This window comes from Danio aesculapii, chromosome 12, assembly GCF_903798145.1.
Source record: "Danio aesculapii chromosome 12, fDanAes4.1, whole genome shotgun sequence".
Classification (NCBI taxonomy): domain Eukaryota; kingdom Metazoa; phylum Chordata; class Actinopteri; order Cypriniformes; family Danionidae; genus Danio; species Danio aesculapii.
Window position 1 is genome coordinate 46,070,351 of NC_079446.1, and position 17,724 is coordinate 46,088,074.

At 38.5% G+C, this 17,724-nt stretch overlaps 2 protein-coding genes across 3 annotated transcripts in view; one reads left to right on the forward strand and one right to left on the reverse strand.

Annotated features, from left to right (window-relative positions):
• Positions 1 to 17,724, reverse strand: part of dock1 (dedicator of cytokinesis 1) — a 927,369-nt gene that overhangs the window by 613,150 nt on the left and 296,495 nt on the right. The window lies entirely within an intron of this gene.
• The window catches only part of c12h10orf90 (chromosome 12 C10orf90 homolog), a 58,101-nt gene that overhangs the window by 39,644 nt on the left and 733 nt on the right, over positions 1 to 17,724 (forward strand). The window contains exons 10-11 of the mRNA XM_056470103.1: positions 3,307 to 3,370; positions 8,537 to 8,657. Of these exons, the coding sequence (XP_056326078.1) occupies positions 3,307 to 3,370; positions 8,537 to 8,657 (185 nt within the window). The remainder of the gene's footprint in view (positions 1 to 3,306; positions 3,371 to 8,536; positions 8,658 to 17,724) is intronic.

Sequence of the window (17,724 nt, forward strand, 5' to 3'; positions counted from 1 at the left end):
GGTAACAACCAAAGAAATCCATAAATACTAAGAAAATAAAATGAACTAGTTTACAAACGAAGTTATCTGTAATAAAAGGAAATGATGCAGGGAAAAAGTATTGAACACATGAAGAAAGGGAGACGTAGAAAGGCAGTGAAAGCCCAGACAGCAGCTGAAATCTCTTTTTTTAGTTTTTCAGCAACCCTCTGCCCTTCCTCAGTGTAAATGAATATCAGCTGCTTCAGTCCAACATCTACATTAGCAGGAGGATGCAGATGAAACCAGGGTGGACATATCAGCAAGACAATGATCCAAAACACAGCCAAGGAAACTCTCAAATGCTTTCAGAGAAAGAAAATCAAGCTGTAGAATGGCCCAGCCAATCACCTGACCCAAATCCAATAAAAAATACAAATTAAAGATCAGATTTGAAAGACGAAACACACAGAACCATCAAGATTTTTACACTCTGTTGAAGTCTGTGAGAAACTCACACCTGAGCAATGCACGTGACTTCATTCTCCATATGAGAGGCAGGCGTCATTAAGCTGCCATCCCCCAAAAAAGCCTTTTAAATAAAGTATTAAATGCATTTCAGTAGTTCAGCGCTTTCTCCTTATGTCACTCCATTGTTATTACACATAACTCATTTTTCAGACATTATATTATTTTGTTTTGTTATTATTTTTGTATTGTTTGTTTTTTTACAAAGCAGGGTGTAATGTGAGTACAGGTATAGATTTTCAGATGGTTTCTATAGGCAGTGTAACACCAGATCAACGGCGTTTCATGTCCTCAATGCTCACCACAGCTTCTGCTTATCAAATCAGCCTCAGAAATGAGAGAAGAGCTTGTTAAAACACTAGAGGGAAAATATCAGTGGCTGTTATTAAAAACAAAGGAAATATCGGCCCCATGTGGACTAATGCTGAAACTACAGTATTATATCACGCTTTATCTTATCAACTACACAGAACACCCTAGCAACCATCCAAAGCACTTTTTAACCAGTTAAACTCCGTTAAGGTCCGTAACGTCATCGACTTTCGCTTTAAGATTTAAAGGGCTAGCATTGCACCAGACCCCCTTAAGTGGTTTTGTTTAAAAGTGTAGAATCTATATTTTATGCACATATGCATCACTTTGGTTTTTATTCTACTGTACAAAAGTTATTTACACTTAAATACACAGTATTTTGGATACCCGAGCTGGGTATTGAACATTGGTTCATTTTCATATTTTTCATATGGTTCATATATGACACATGTACAAGTTATAGCTCAAATGAAAGCTCTTGCCGGTGCTCATACGGTTCTAGCATTCTTTTTACTGTATTATATTCTCATATCAAACGGTTGTCGAATGAATCACAGTGTTTCTATGGCGCAGAAGTGAAAACAATATATTTATGATCAATAAGCAGCTCCAGATAGCACAGACAGCTGTCATCTCTTACCTTATGCTGTGCACTTCAGGGCCATGTCTCCTCTGTTTTTGAGGTGATGTGCATAAGTAATGCTTTTATATTTCTGACGTGGTCCAAACACAGTGAATTATGTTTGATCAAACAAAAGAATAGAGAAATATGAAAACAATGATCGATCCCTGTGGCTTGTATAGCACCTCTCATCAGTTGGAACACAATAACTTTCGCATAGATTATGGTAGAGACATTTTTCTTTTTTCCGATGATTACAGACATGTGCAGGAACCACCAAAATTAATTACAGCAAGCTAGACCACACAGAACCTAAAAGGTACTCTTTCAAATTTTAGTTCATAAAAACAAAATACAAAAAGCGCCTCTTTTTTAGGTGTTTATTATAACACAGACAACAAATACAGTTATTTTAAACACTTTCAACAGTGTTTTACGAAAACTCGAAGGGTTTTCTTTAAAATGATACCAAATGTTTGCATTTACACCTCTGCATGTAAATTTGGGAAGCTTTTAAATTTGGGTAGGCAAAATCCAGCCAGAAATCCTAAAATAGCACTAGAGTTTAACTGGTTAAAGGGGTAGTCATCCAAAAAATCACATTTACTTAATATTTACTCACTCTAGAGCAGGGGTCACCAATCTCGGTCCTGGAGGGCCAGTGCAGAGTTTAGCTCCAACTTGCCTCAACACAGCTGCCTGGATGTGTCAAGTATACCTAAGACCTTGATTAGCTTGTTCAGGTGTGTTTGATTAGAGTTGGAGTTAAAATCTGTAGGGCACCGGCCCTCCAGGAACAAGTTTGGTGACCCCTGCCCTAAAGTATTTTTTTCTTCTGTTAAACACAAAAGATTTTGAAGAATGCTGAAAACCTGTAACAAGGGTATAAATTACAGGGGGGTTTAAGGGGAAAACCCCCCTAATTAATGCTTGATCCCCCCCTGAAGGGCATGAAAACATTTTGTGCTGTGCATAACTACTTTTGCGCATGCGGGTCAGTGTAGGACCATGATCTGTTCACACTGAAAATCTGATATTGGCCACATTTATAACAGTGTGAACAGCCATGCAAAAAAAATCAGATCTGAGAAAAAATCTGATTTGAGCACTAAGCCTGTGTGAACGTAGCCATACTGTCTACAAATAGTTTTCTGTCTCTGTTGGATGAATATAGTCTGGAGACCCATTCATTTCCTATGGCGGTCACTTTTGACCAGGAACACCACAGGTGTAACAAGGTTGACCAAAACAATCAAAATTCAATGAAAGAGGTGATCATATCTTTTATATGTTCAAGTGCATAGTGTGAAGGATATCATAAGGCCTTGAGGAAATCAGATGTAAAACACAATATTTATGAGTGTTTTAAGTTGTAAATCGGTCAAATTTGACCCAAACACAACAGAAAGGTTAAATTAACAAAATATTAAATTAGCCAATAATGTAATGCTATGCTTTGTGTATAGAACTACAGATATGCAAAAGCTGTTAATGAATACTCTAATAAAAAGCTGAGTTGTAGTAACCCAACATTGAGTCAAATATGAACAACCCCAAGACTTGCTTATTATTATTTTTTCTATTAAATTTTAAGTAAAATTTTTGACCTAATCCTTTTGTTTGCTCATTTTTGACCCAACGTTGGATTATAACAACCCAGCTTTTTCATTAGGGTATTAATTATGAATTATTGGACAGTTTTGCCATGATGTTTGTGATATTGTTTTAATTCGAGCTGATAATAATAATTAAAACTGGCCTGCCGATTTATTTTCTGAATTCTTTAACAGTCAGTAATTAATCCGATTCTGCTGGTACTTCAGTGAGACCTTTTTTAAGATTGAAAACTGCAGAAACCTCTTTTTGTGTGTGTGTTTGTTCTGCAGAAAGCCTTTTGAAATCTAAAGACAGAAGCATCATGGGAAAGGGGCCACAGATGCGGTCCAGGAGGTAAAAATGAGCATAAAAAAAGCATGCCAGCTCATGTTTTGATAAACACCTTTTCCTGCCTTATTCTTCTTTCACACACACACACACACACACACACACACACACACACACACACACACACACACACACACACACACACACACACACACACACACACACACAGGTGTATTAGTTCTATCTGTATTAAAGGTGTTGTGTGTGTGCGGCCGCAGAGTTTTGCCGCCCTGATTGTGCTTTTCACAGCTTGTTTGTTTTCCTGCCGCTGAATAAAAGCTCATCCGATTAGATCTGGTCTTACTGTGCTTCAGAATTAAACCTCCCTGATGCACGGCTGGATGGATTCTGCACGAATGAGTGGCCATGTTCAAAAGTTTGATTTAAGCTGTGGATATGGTGTGTGACTGAATAGCACGGCCAGTTACTGTATGTCAGATAGCAGTGTGAATACGCACTGTTTATTTCTGAACTCTGATATCGTATGATCTGAGAAAAGATCAACATAAATAAGACAGTTATTTATTTTGAATGAATGTTTCATTTTAGTTTCTTGTTAAACATTGTTATACAAAGAGAAACCAGATAATAAGTGTGCTGTGAGGTGTTTTTAGACTTCACACAGCAATCATTCAGAATACCCTAATAGCACACTAACAATCTGCCTTAAATACCCCAACAACACATTACCACCCTAGCACCCACTGAGAATTCCCTATAACAACCTAGTATAACACTTCAGCAATACCCTAGCACTGTAATTACTGCCCAATACACCCCAACAACACCTTATGAACAACAAAGAACAACCTAAAACATTGCCAAAAACTCCCTGTGAACAATATAGACCTGAATAGAGACCCTACCAACCTGCCCAAATACCCCTACAACAACCTACCACCCTAGCAACCATCCAGTATACCCCAACAACACCTGAGTAACAACATCAACAATAAAATCACCCTTATGTCATTCTGCCAACCACTCAGAATACCCCCCACAATGCCCTATTCACAATCACACCGTAACAACACTCTGCTAACCATGCAAAACCCTTTGAAACCACAGCCTGTCAACTACTTAGAACATCCCAACAGCATACTACCGTAACAACCACCCATATATACCCTAACTACCAAGGACACCTTTAAAATTTTGTCTAAATAATCTGACAATCACTCAAAAACACACTAGCAACCACCCATAATGGTCTAACTTCACTCCAGCAACACCACAACACTATTTATCATAATAACACCCTAACAATCTACCTAAATACCCAAATAAAATGTTACCACCCAAGCAATCAGCCAGAAAAAAGCACTGTAATACCCTAGCAACCGCTAGGAACACCCTTAAAATATTCTAACTACCACTCAAACACCCTAGCAACCACACAGAATACCCTAACAACACCTCAGCAACACTCAAGCACTCTAGTTACCCTAATAATTTCCTAACAATCAGCCTAAATACCCTAACAGCATGTTAACATCCTAGCACCCAGGAAACCACTATTATAGCCTAGTAGCAAACAAGAACACCCTTAAAATATTCTAACAACCTACCAAAACACATAGAACAACACCCCATTAACACCCGAACACTTTACTTACCCTAATAACACCCTAGCAACCTGCCTCAACACTTGAACAATACTTTACCAACCTAGCAGCCAACCATAAAACAACATGCCAACCACCAAGAACACCCAAACACCCTAGCAACCACCCAGAATGTAACAACAACACCCCAGCAACACCCAAACACTCTACTTACCCTAATAACAGCCTAGCAATCCACCTAAATACCACAACAACTTGTTACCACCATAGCAACCACCTAATAAATCACTATCATAGCTTAGTAACGAGAACACCATTAATATATTCTGAAAACCGCCCAAACACCCCAGCAACCATCCAAAATGTCCTAACAACACCCCAGCAACACCCAAACACTCTACTTACCCTAATAACACCCTAGCAATCCACTTAAATACCCCAACAACTTGTTACCACCCTAGCAACCACCCATAAAACCACTATCATAGCTTAGTAACAAGAACACCCTAAAGTATTCTGACACCCGCCCCAAAACACACTAGTATCCACCCAGCATACCCTAGCAACCACCCTTAAACACCCTAGCAACCAACAAGAACACCATTAATATATTCTGAAACCACCCAAACACCCCAGCAACCATCCAGAATGTCCTAACAACACCCCAGCAATACCCAAACACTCTACTTACTCTAACACCCTAGAAACCTGCCTCAGCACCTGAACAATACTTTCCTACCCTAGCAACCAATCTCAAACAACCTAGCAACCACCAAGAACAACCTTAAAATATTCTGACAACCACCCAAAACACCCTAGCCAACTCAGAATGCCCCAACAACACCCCAGCAACACCCAACCACTCTACTTACCTTAATAACACCCTAGCAACCTGCCTCAACACTTGAACAAAACTTTACCAGCCTAGCAGCCACCCATAAAATCTCATAGCAACCACAATGGACATCATTAATATATTCTGGCAACCACCCAAACACCCTAGCAACTACCCAGAATGTCCCAGCAACACCCAAACACTCTAATTACCTTAATAGCACCCTAGCAACTTGCCTCAACACTTGAACAATAGTTTACCACCCTAGAAACCACCAAAAACACCCTTAATATATTTTGACAACCACCCAAACACCCTTGCAACACCCTAACACCCTATTTACCCTAATAACACCCTAGCAATTCGCTTATATACCCCAGCAACCTGTTACCATCCTAACATCCAGTCAGAAAACCATTATAATACCCCATCAACTACCAATAATACCCTAATAACACCCCGGCAACACCCTAACACTCAACTTATCCTACAACTTGTTACTGCCCTAGCACTATTATAGCTAAGTAACGAAAACACCCTTAAAATTCGAACAACCACCCAAAACACCCTAGCCATCATCCAGAATGTCCCAACAACACCCTAGCAACACCCGAACACTCTACTTACCCTAATAACACCCTAGCAATCCACTTAAATACCCCAACAACTTGTTACCACCCTAGCAACCACCCATAAAACCACTATCATAGCTTAGTAACAAGAACACCCTAAAGTATTCTGACACCCGCCCAAAACACACTAGTATCCACCCAGCATACCCTAGCAACCACCCTTAAACACCCTAGCAACCAACAAGAACACCATTAATATATTCTGAAAACCACCCAAACACCCCAGCAACCATCCAGAATGTCCTAACAACACCCCAGCAATACCCAAACACTCTACTTACTCTAACACCCTAGAAACCTGCCTCAGCACCTGAACAATACTTTCCTACCCTAGCAACCAATCTCAAACAACCTAGCAACCACCAAGAACAACCTTAAAATATTCTGACAACCACCCAAAACACCCTAGCCAACTCAGAATGCCCCAACAACACCCCAGCAACACCCAACCACTCTACTTACCTTAATAACACCCTAGCAACCTGCCTCAACACTTGAACAAAACTTTACCAGCCTAGCAGCCACCCATAAAATCTCATAGCAACCACAATGGACATCATTAATATATTCTGGCAACCACCCAAACACCCTAGCAACTACCCAGAATGTCCCAGCAACACCCAAACACTCTAATTACCTTAATAGCACCCTAGCAACTTGCCTCAACACTTGAACAATAGTTTACCACCCTAGAAACCACCAAAAACACCCTTAATATATTTTGACAACCACCCAAACACCCTTGCAACACCCTAACACCCTATTTACCCTAATAACACCCTAGCAATTCGCTTATATACCCCAGCAACCTGTTACCATCCTAACATCCAGTCAGAAAACCATTATAATACCCCATCAACTACCAATAATACCCTAATAACACCCCGGCAACACCCTAACACTCAACTTATCCTACAACTTGTTACTGCCCTAGCACTATTATAGCTAAGTAACGAAAACACCCTTAAAATTCGAACAACCACCCAAAACACCCTAGCCATCATCCAGAATGTCCCAACAACACCCTAGCAACACCCGAACACTCTACTTACCCTAATGCCACCCTAGCAACCTGCCTCAACACTTGAACAATACTTAACCACCCTAGCATCCACCCATAAAACACACCAGCAACCACCAAGAACACCTTAATATATTCTGACAACCACCCAAACACCCTAGCAACCACTCAGAATGCCCTAACAACACCCCAGCAATACCAAACACTCTACTTACCCTAATAACACCCTACCAACCTGCCTTAAAACTTGAACAATACTTTACCACCCTAGCAACAACCAAGAACACCCTTAATATATTTTGACAACCACCCAAACACCCTTGCAACACCATAACACTCTATTTACCCTAATAACAACTTCGCAATCCTTTAAATATCCAGCAACTTGTTACCATGCAAGCAACCAGCCAGAAAACCATTTTAATACACTATCAACTACCAATAATACCAATAATAACAACACCCCAGCAACACCCTAACACTCTACTTACCCTAATAATGTTTTAGCAAACTACCTAAATAAGCCCAACCATTTTTACTGCCCTAGCAACCACCCATAAAACAACATAGCAACCACCAAGAACACTCTTAATATATTCTGACAACCACCCAAACACACTAGTATCCACCTGGAATTCCCTAGTAACTCCCCAGCAACGCTAAACACTCTATTTACCCTAATAACACCCTAGCAACCTGCCTCAACACCTGAATAATACTTTACTACCCTAGCAACCACCCTTAAACACCCTAGCAACACCCTAAGACTCTACTTGCCCTAATAACACCCTAGCAACCTGCCTCAATACCTGAGAAATACTTTACTCGCCTAGCAACCACCAAGAACACCATTAAAGTATTCTGACAACCACCCAAACACCCTAGCAACCATCCTGAATGCCCCAGCAACACCCTAGCAACCTGAATAAAAACCTCACCAACCCAGAAAACCCCTATTTCACACTAGCAACCACTCATAACACCCAACAACATCCACTCAACTGCACAGAGCACACCTAAACATCCCAGCTACCACATAAAGTATCCGAGCAACCACTCAGAACATCCCAACAACAAATTGCATCTTGTTTGTCTGACTTGACTTTGTTTGATTGACAGGAATTATAACCAGCTCCCTGAAGTGAAGAAGAGAAGAGAGGAAGAGAAGAGGAAAAAAGAAGAGGAGAAAAGAAAATTGGTATCTCGGACCAACAGAATGCGGGCAGAGCTTTTCAAAAAGGTATTTATACAAATATATAGTTTATTAGAGTTAGTAGCGAGGACTGATCTCAGATCAGCTGCGAAGTCCATCGATAATCATTATTGTGCTCTCTCTCTCTCTCTCTCTCTCTCTCTCTGTGTGTGGGATTGGATTTCTGAGTCGCCGTTAACTGGTTCAACAAATTAGATTAATTCTCCACATTAATCCTGAAAGTGAAGCTTTTCCAATACGGCATGCCGAGGTGTTCGGTTATCTTAACAAAATTCCCCTAATTCTATCCGACTACAGGAGGACGCCTTCTCTAAACCCATTCCGGCCCTTAAGCTGTGGGAATTGATTTTGGCCAATGCATTTTGTTCCCGAACGTCTCTAAATATCGAGGGCTTCTTGAACAGAGAATGGATTAAAATCCTACACATTTTTCATCAGAAGAAAAGTCAGAATTATTAGCCCTCCTGAATTAATAGCCCCTCTGTATATGTTTGCATCAATTTCTGTTCAACGGAAGGAAGATTTGTAAACATAATAGGTTTAATAACTCATTTCTTATAATGGATTTCTTTTATCTTTGCCATGATGCCAGCACATAATATTTGACTAGATATTTTCCAAGATACTAGTATTCAGCTTAAAGTGACATCTACTGGTTCATCTAGGTTAATTAGGTTAACTAGATGTGTTAGGGTAGTTAGTCAAGTGAAGTGAAATTTTAGTCCATTTAAATTTAACTGTCAGAGATTTATGGGTCAAAGTGTGTGTAAAACATCTTTTTTATCAACTTTAATGTTGTCTGTGTTCGTTTATTTTTACTTAAATTAAGAAATATGACTATCATACCTTACAGAAGTTAGTTGCCAAAAAAAAGTGTAAATGCTACAAAAATGTTTTAAAGTCCCAAATAATAAATTCATTTTCATTTTTAATCCTAATTTGTTATTGTAACTAAGGAGGTCGAGTTGACAACAGCGGAGAATTCAACATGCAGTTTTATTAAGACTAACCTTTTTGCAGTTTTATGCCTCATTTTCTGTTTAATTATGAGATTTAAATACTGGGTAACACTTTATTTTGAATGGTTCGTTTGTTGAATTTAAGTTACATTGCATCTACAGTTGAAGTCAGAATTTTTAGCTCCTCTTTGAATTGTTTTTCTTTTTTAAATATTTCCCAAATGATGTTTAACAGAGCAAGGAAATTTTCACAGTATGTCTGATAATATTTTTTCTTCTGGAGAAAGTCTTATTAGTTTTATTTCGGCTAAAATAAAAGCAGTTTTAAATTTTTTAAACACCATTTTAAGATCAATATTATTAGCCCCTTTAAGCTATTTATTTTTTACAGTTTGTAAAGTAACATTTCCTGTCTTTTAGTAGATTTACCAAACAAGTGGATCTAATTAGATTTGCGTTCATTCATTCATTCATTAATTTTCTTTTCGGCTTAGTCCCTTTATTAATCCGGGGTCACCACAGCGGAATGAACCGCCAACTTATCCAGCATATGTTTTACACAGTGGGTGCCCTTCCAGCTGCAACCCATCACTGGGAAACACCCATACACATTCATTCACACACACATACACTGCGGCCAATTTCGCTTATTCAATTCACCTATAGCACATGTGTTTGAACTGTGAGGGAAACCGGAGCACACTGAGGAAACCCACGCCAACACAAGGAGAACATGCAAACTCCACACAGAAATGCCAACTGACAGAGCCGGGACTCGAACCAGTGACCTTCTTGCTGTGAGGCGACAGTGCTAACCACTGCGCCACCGTGCCACCCTCTGTTTTATTTTAAACTGTATACTTTATTCGCTAATTAACTAGTAGCTTGTCATCAGCTCGCCAACCCGTTTCAGAAGCCCCTTTTTAGCCCACTGAATCTATTTATTTCCTTACGTAAATGTGTGTACATATATATTTATTCAGTTGTTATTGTAAATTCTGTAAATATTTCTACATGATTTATTTACAATACAGTTTGTAAAGTAATATCTGCAGTCTTTTAGGAGATCTATTATATGAGAGACTTGCTTTGTTTACCAAACAAGTGAATCTAACTGCATTTGCATCGTAAACCTTAAGTAAAAGTTATTAAAAAGTTATTAATTTTGTGGTGACATGGTGGCTCAGTGGTTGGCACTGTCGACTCACACCAAGAAGGTCGCTGGTTCGAGCCTCGACTTGGTCAGCTGGCATTTCTGTGTGGAGATGCATGTTCTCCCCTTGTTGGTGTGGTGCTCCGGTTTCCCCCACAGTCCAAACACATGCGCTATAGGTGAATTGAATAAGCTAACTTGGCCGTAGTGGATGAGTATGAATGCAAGAGTGTATGGGTGTCTCCCAGTACTGGATTGCAGCTGGAAGGGCATCCGCTGTGTAAAACATATGCTGGATAAGTTGGCTATTCCCCACACTTAGATAATAGCTGCGCTGCCACTCTTTGGGTGAATCTATGACCCTGTTTTGAAGAGTCCTGAAGCTCAAGGCCGCCAGGGTGACCGTACACTGTTGTGTATGTTAATGAGAGACTGACCGGTGTGTGATGGATGTAATTACACACACACAGAGGTGAAATGAGTCATATTCCTCTTCACACACTATTAATGTGTGTTTTCCTGAGTCTCTGCTGCATGATGACATCCGGGGTTAATTAAAACCTTCAGGCTCTTGATTAAACACAAAGTCGAGATAAAACTCAGTCAGGTGTGTGCGTGTGTGTGTGTGTGTGTGTGTGTGTATGTACCCTGTATTCTCTATAGTGTGGGGACCCAATGTTCCCACAAGTATAGCAATACCAATAATTTTAATACATTTTTTTTGGTCTCAATGAAAAAAATGGCTCTTAAATACCACAAAATGAAGTATTTTGGAAATTAATTAATTCATTTACCTTCAGCTTAGGCTCTATTTCAGAGGTCATCACAGTGGAATGAACCACCAACTTTTCCAGCATATGTTTTACACAGCAGATGCTCTTCCAGCTGCAACCTAGTACTGGGAAACATCCATAAACTCTAACATACGCACACACACTCCAAACGTAAATGGCAACTGACCTAGCTGGGACTCAAACCAGCGACCTTCTTGCTGTAAGGTGACAGTGCTAACCACTGAACCACCGTGCTGCCTATTTAGTTTTACATGCTTGATTTTATTTCAGTTGTTTATTTTACTTCAAGTAACAAATATTTTTTAAGTTAAGATATAACTTTTATAGCTTACTACAATAACTGAACTAAAACCTGCTTCATGTCCTCAGACAGTTGAATATATGTACTGTATATGCATGCACATCTGTGCCTCTTATACATTTTTAGGCCTATAGCACATTAAAATTAATGATTATAATTTTTAAAGGCTGCACAATATATTGTTTCAGCATCAGTATCACAACGTGTACATCTGCAATAGTCACATCACAGATATGCAATGTTGAGTTAGGATTATTGAGGTCAGAATTATTAGCCCCCCTCAATTATTAGCCCCTGTTTTTTTTCCTCAATTTCTGTTTAACTGAGAGAGTTTTTTCAACACATTTCTTAACATAATAGTTTTAATAACTCATTTCTAATAACTGATTTATTTTATCCTTGCCATGATGACAGTAAATAATATTAGACTTGATATTTTTCAAGATACTTCTTAAAGTGACATTACAGTGACATTACAGCTTAAAGCAGGGATGGGCAAACTCGATCCTGGAGGGCCGGTGTCCCTGCATAGTTTTGCTCCAATCCTAACCAAACACACCTGCCTGTAGCTTTCTAGTGATCTTGAAGACACTAATTAGGGTGTTCAGGTGTGTTTGATTAGTGTTGGAGCAAAACTCTGCAGGGACACCGGCCCTCGAGGATCAAGTTTGCCCATGCCTGGCTTAAAGTGACATTTAAAGGCTTAACTAGGTTAATTAGGTTAACTAGGCAGGTTAGGGTAATTAGGCAAGTTATTGTATAACGATGGTTTGTTCTGTAGAGTATGGGGACTAATAATTTTTACCTTAAAATGGTTTTTGAAAATTTTTAAACTGCTTTTATTCTAGCCGAAATAAAACAAATAAGACTTTCTCCAGAAGAAAAAATATTATCAGACATACTGTGAACATTTCCTTGCTCTGTTAAACATCATTTGAGAAATATTTAAAAAAGAAATAAAATGTAAAGGGGGGCTAATAATTATGACTTTAGCTGTGTGTGTATATATTATCGGTATTACTTAGCCAGAGTTCAAAATACACAACATTTGTGGAGTTACTGCAGAGTGTAACCTTAATGGAGTAAACGTTTATCGTTTGTACGTGTTTTTAAGAGCATTCAGACACAATATTTAATAGAAACTAATTGTATTATAACTGTTTACAGTTTTGAGGGCTGCACGGTGGCGCAGTGGGTAGCACGTTTGCCTCATAGCAAGAAGGTTGCTGGTTCGAGCCTCAGCTGGGTCAGTTGGCGTTTCTGTGTGGAGTTTGCATGTTTTCCTCGTGTTCGTGTGGGTTTCCTCCATGTGCTCCGGTTTCCCCTCACAAGTCCAAAAATATGTGGTATACGTGAATTGAATAAGCTAAATTGTCCGTAGTGTGTGTGGGAATGAGTGTGTGTGGATGTTTCCCAGTGATCAGTTGCAACTGGAAGGGCATCCGCTGCGTAAAACATTTGGTGGATAAATTGGCGGTTCATTCCGCTGTGGCGACCCCAGATTAATAAAGGAACTAAGCTGAAAATGAATGAATGAATGAATGTTTACAGTTTTCCTCAGTCGCTTTGGTACATTTCTCAGATCAGAATTGAAATTTGCAAAACAGTAAGTGCATTTCTCAAAACAACACCTATAGCAAAACCTATAGCAAAAGAGCATGGATTACCTGCAAAACCCAGTCTCTTTCTCAAAATCTTTAGTTCATCTCTCAAAATGAAGTTTCTCTCAATGAGAATAAAGGCTTTTTTAATTTTCCACAGCAGGTTTTTTTTCTCCACATTTTCCGAGTGCCTTGGACTAATTTTTGTTGATATTTGGAGACTTGTTGTTTATAAATTACGTCTGCACGATATTAGAAAAATCGGACATTGCTATATTTTGCATTTGTGCAATGTTGACCTTATTCTTCAATGCGGAAGTGCGCGCGTTTTTGCGATTGTTTTAGAACTGATAGAAATCTGTTCAGTCTATTACATTGAAAGGCGATCGGAAACAGTGCTCCCCATTCGCCCGTCTCGATCGCAATATCTGTGAAATAAAGTTAAGTAAACACTATTGTTTATTGTGTACAATATTTATTAACTATATATATCAAAATATATATCGATGACGATGTCCAAGAAGACGTTAATAACGTTAACATCCGCCGTAACCATATATGGTTTGCCTAGATTGTGTGTGCCCACTGCCTAGAACATGTGTGGTTCTGCGGGCCTGCAGCTGGATATTATTGGAAGAGATGTCACAAATTTACGCATTTACATATTTAAACCACCAGATGTCACTGTAGACCCAAATATCAATGCATGGTCTGAAACAGAGCCTCGATTTCATTCCAGAATATTCACATGCAATTGTACAGTTGTTTTTAGTAAATGGCAACCCTTTCAACAGCTTCATCCTAAACTTTGATCATAATATTAGTTAGTTATATTTAATACACAATTCTTAACTTAATAATTATACATATATCTTCATATGTCACGTTCTGCCATGATTAGGCACTTATAAATATAGCATTCATGGATGATAGTGTGATGATGGTGCTGTATGTATATTGTGTGTGTGTTGAATGCTCTATGGTTGGCAGTGTTTTATAAAGAGCTTCATTGTGTTGTGCGTATGGGAAAGATAATGAACGAATGAATAAATAAACAAATATTATATGTTATTATAATATTCAGGCGGTGCGGTGGCACAGTGGGTAGCGCTGTCGCCTCACAGCAAGAAGGTCCCAGGTTCGAGCATCGGCTGGGTCAGTTGGCATGTACTGAATGCTCATGTGTTGAATGCTCTCTGGTTGGCAGTGTTTTATAAAGAGCATCATTGTGTTGTGTGTATGGAGCCACTGTTCACGGGAATGAACACCCGTCCACTGCCAATGATACCACAACACATACACACAGTCAGAGCATTGCCATCCAGCATGTGTGTGTCTGTCATGAGTCTGGACATCTTTCCCATGTTCTCCTCTGTTTCTTACTTGTTTTATATTGGCGATTATTCAGCACACGTCACTTTAACATTCACATCCCCTCCTGGAATATGAAACCACGGCCTTGATTGAGTCTTTTGAGCTAATCTGGGCTGTGAATTATTTATATTGCATATGTGGGAAATAAGGATGATTAATGAAACAATTACAAACAGCATATGGGTCAAAGTTATATTTTTACTTCTATATTTAAAGTTAAATGTTAAAAGGTAGGGCAGCATGGTGGCTCAGTGGATAGCATGTCACCTTACAGCAAGAAGATCACTGGTTTGAGCCTCTGCTGGGCCAGTTGGCATTTCTGTGTGGAGTTTGCATGTTCTCCCCATGTTGGCTTGGGTTTCCTCTGGGTGTTCGGGTTTTTTCAACAGTCCAAACACATGCGCTATAGGTGAATTGGGCGTAGTGCATGAATAATAGTGTATGGGTGATTCCCAGTACTGGGTTGCGGGTGGAAGGCATCCGCTGTGTAAAACATATGCTGGAATATTTGGCAGTTCATTCTACTGTGGCGACCTCTGAAATACAGACAAAGCTGAAGGAAAATGAATGAATTTAGGAAATAAGGATGATTAATGAAGCATTTACAAATAGTATCCTTCGTATTTATGGGTCAAAGATGTCCCATTTTGGTGTCTGTAAAAAGTTACATGTACAAAAGTCACTTGATATACATAGAATTTTAAACTCCAGTAAAGTGTCTGCTTTAATCTTTCAAATACATTTTATAAAACAAGTTGTCAGTATGAGTGAACTATTTGACATTCGGTACAAGGTATTTATGTACAAATAAAGCAAAATACTTATTCTCACCTATACTTATTAAAATAAATATAGATAAGTGATTATACAAAATTTAATTTAAAGATTGAATTTTTTTCTTTTACAAATGGATAAAACTTAGAGATATAATAATAATAAAAATAATAATAATCAATATATTATTATTATATTATTATTAATAAATATTATTATTATTAATAATAACAATATGAAACACATTATATTTGCCTGTCAGAAGCCCCTTTCACACAGTGATACCGGTAAATATCCGGAAAATTTCCGGAACGACTTAACCGGTAAATTCAAAAAAGCGCTGTTCACACAGGAGAGGACGTTACGGAATTTTTCCGGAAAAGACCATTCACACATCCATTCCAAAATACCGGTAAATTCTGACATCATTAAGCAGAAATGACCTCTAAACGACAGGGCTTGTATTTGTAAACATTTGACTACATTACAAACTCTGTGGATGGACCAGTGTTGTGAACAACTTTGATGAAAGCATAAAGAAAAACTTTCTCATGTCGAGATGTTCATAACGTGTATGTGCTGGCGCTCACCGGCTGCTTTACCTGCACACGCGTCGGAGCTTAAAGGTAAACAAACAACGGCTTATCATAAGCATTTTATCGATAATTATTCATACTAAGAAGGATTAAGAAGGAACATAGAAATGTTATCTGACTAACATCTAGCAGCTAAATGTGTCTGGAAAAACATTCAGTCTTTTATTCTCACAAACCGCGCGAATTTGAGTGTTCTGATTGGCTAAAGTAGACGTCTTACGTCAGCGCGTTCTAGACGTGAACGCGCTCTTTCCGGCAATGTTACAACTTCTCTTTCCAGAAAATAGCCGGAATCAATTTACCGGTATTTTTTAAAAAGGGCCTGTTCACACATACAGACCTTTTTACACATACAGACCTTTTCTGGAAAATTACCGGCAATTTTCCGGAAAGGTCTGTATGTGTAAAAGGGGCTAAAGTATAATGTATTTTCATATTGTCTTTATGTTTTTGTTCAGAAAAGTCAAACAGTTCAAAAATGAGTACACCCAAATTAACATGTTGGGGAAAATATTATATAGACTTTTAATTAACACGAAAAATCAAGTGAAACATAAAAATATAAAATGTTGCTGAATTTTTTTTATTTGTATTTTTTTTATTTAAATAAATTTTCTTGTTATGTATTATTATTATTATTATTATTATTATTATTATCTTGAATATTCCTTTGAACTATTCCTAAAGATGTTTATTTATTCATTAATTTTCCTTTGGTTAATCCCATATTTATCAGGGGTCGCCACAGCGGAATGAACTGCGAACTATTCTAGCATATGTTTTACGCAGCGGATGCCCTTCCAGCTGCAACCCAGTACTGGAAAACACCCATACACTCTCGCATTCACACACACATACACACTACGGCCAATTTTGTTTACCCAATTCACCTATAGCGCATGTGTTTGGACTGTGGGGGAAACCGGAGCCCCCGAAGGAAACCCACGTCAAAACGGGGAGAACATGCAAACTTCACACAGAAATGACACCAGGCCCAGCCAGGGCTCGAACCAGCGACCTTGTACGTAAAGTGTCTGCTTTAATGTTTCAATTAGGTTTTATGAAAACAAAAAGTCAATATGAGTGAACTATTTGACATTCGGCCGGATGAATATATTTGTGTAAAATAAGCAACATAATTATTCTGACTTGTACTTATTAAAATGAATATAAAAAGGCTATTATACTAAATTTATTTAAATTTATTATTTTATTTATTTTTTGCTGACAAATGAGTAAAACTGAAAGATAAAGGCAAATTATAATGTATTTCATGTAGTCATTATGTTTTTGTTCAGAAAAGTCAAACAGTCCAAAAATTAGTACACCCAAATTAAAATGTTGGGGAAAATATTGTTTTATGACCACAGAGAGTCAGGACTTCAGTTTATTGTCTCATCTGTAAGACAGCGCTCACTGACAGTATAGTGTCCCCTTCACTTTACTGGGGTATTAGGACTCACACAGAGTGCAGGTTTGCGCCCCCTGCTGGCCTCAGCAACCTAGTTTTCCCATGTGGTCTCTCATCGATATACTGACCAG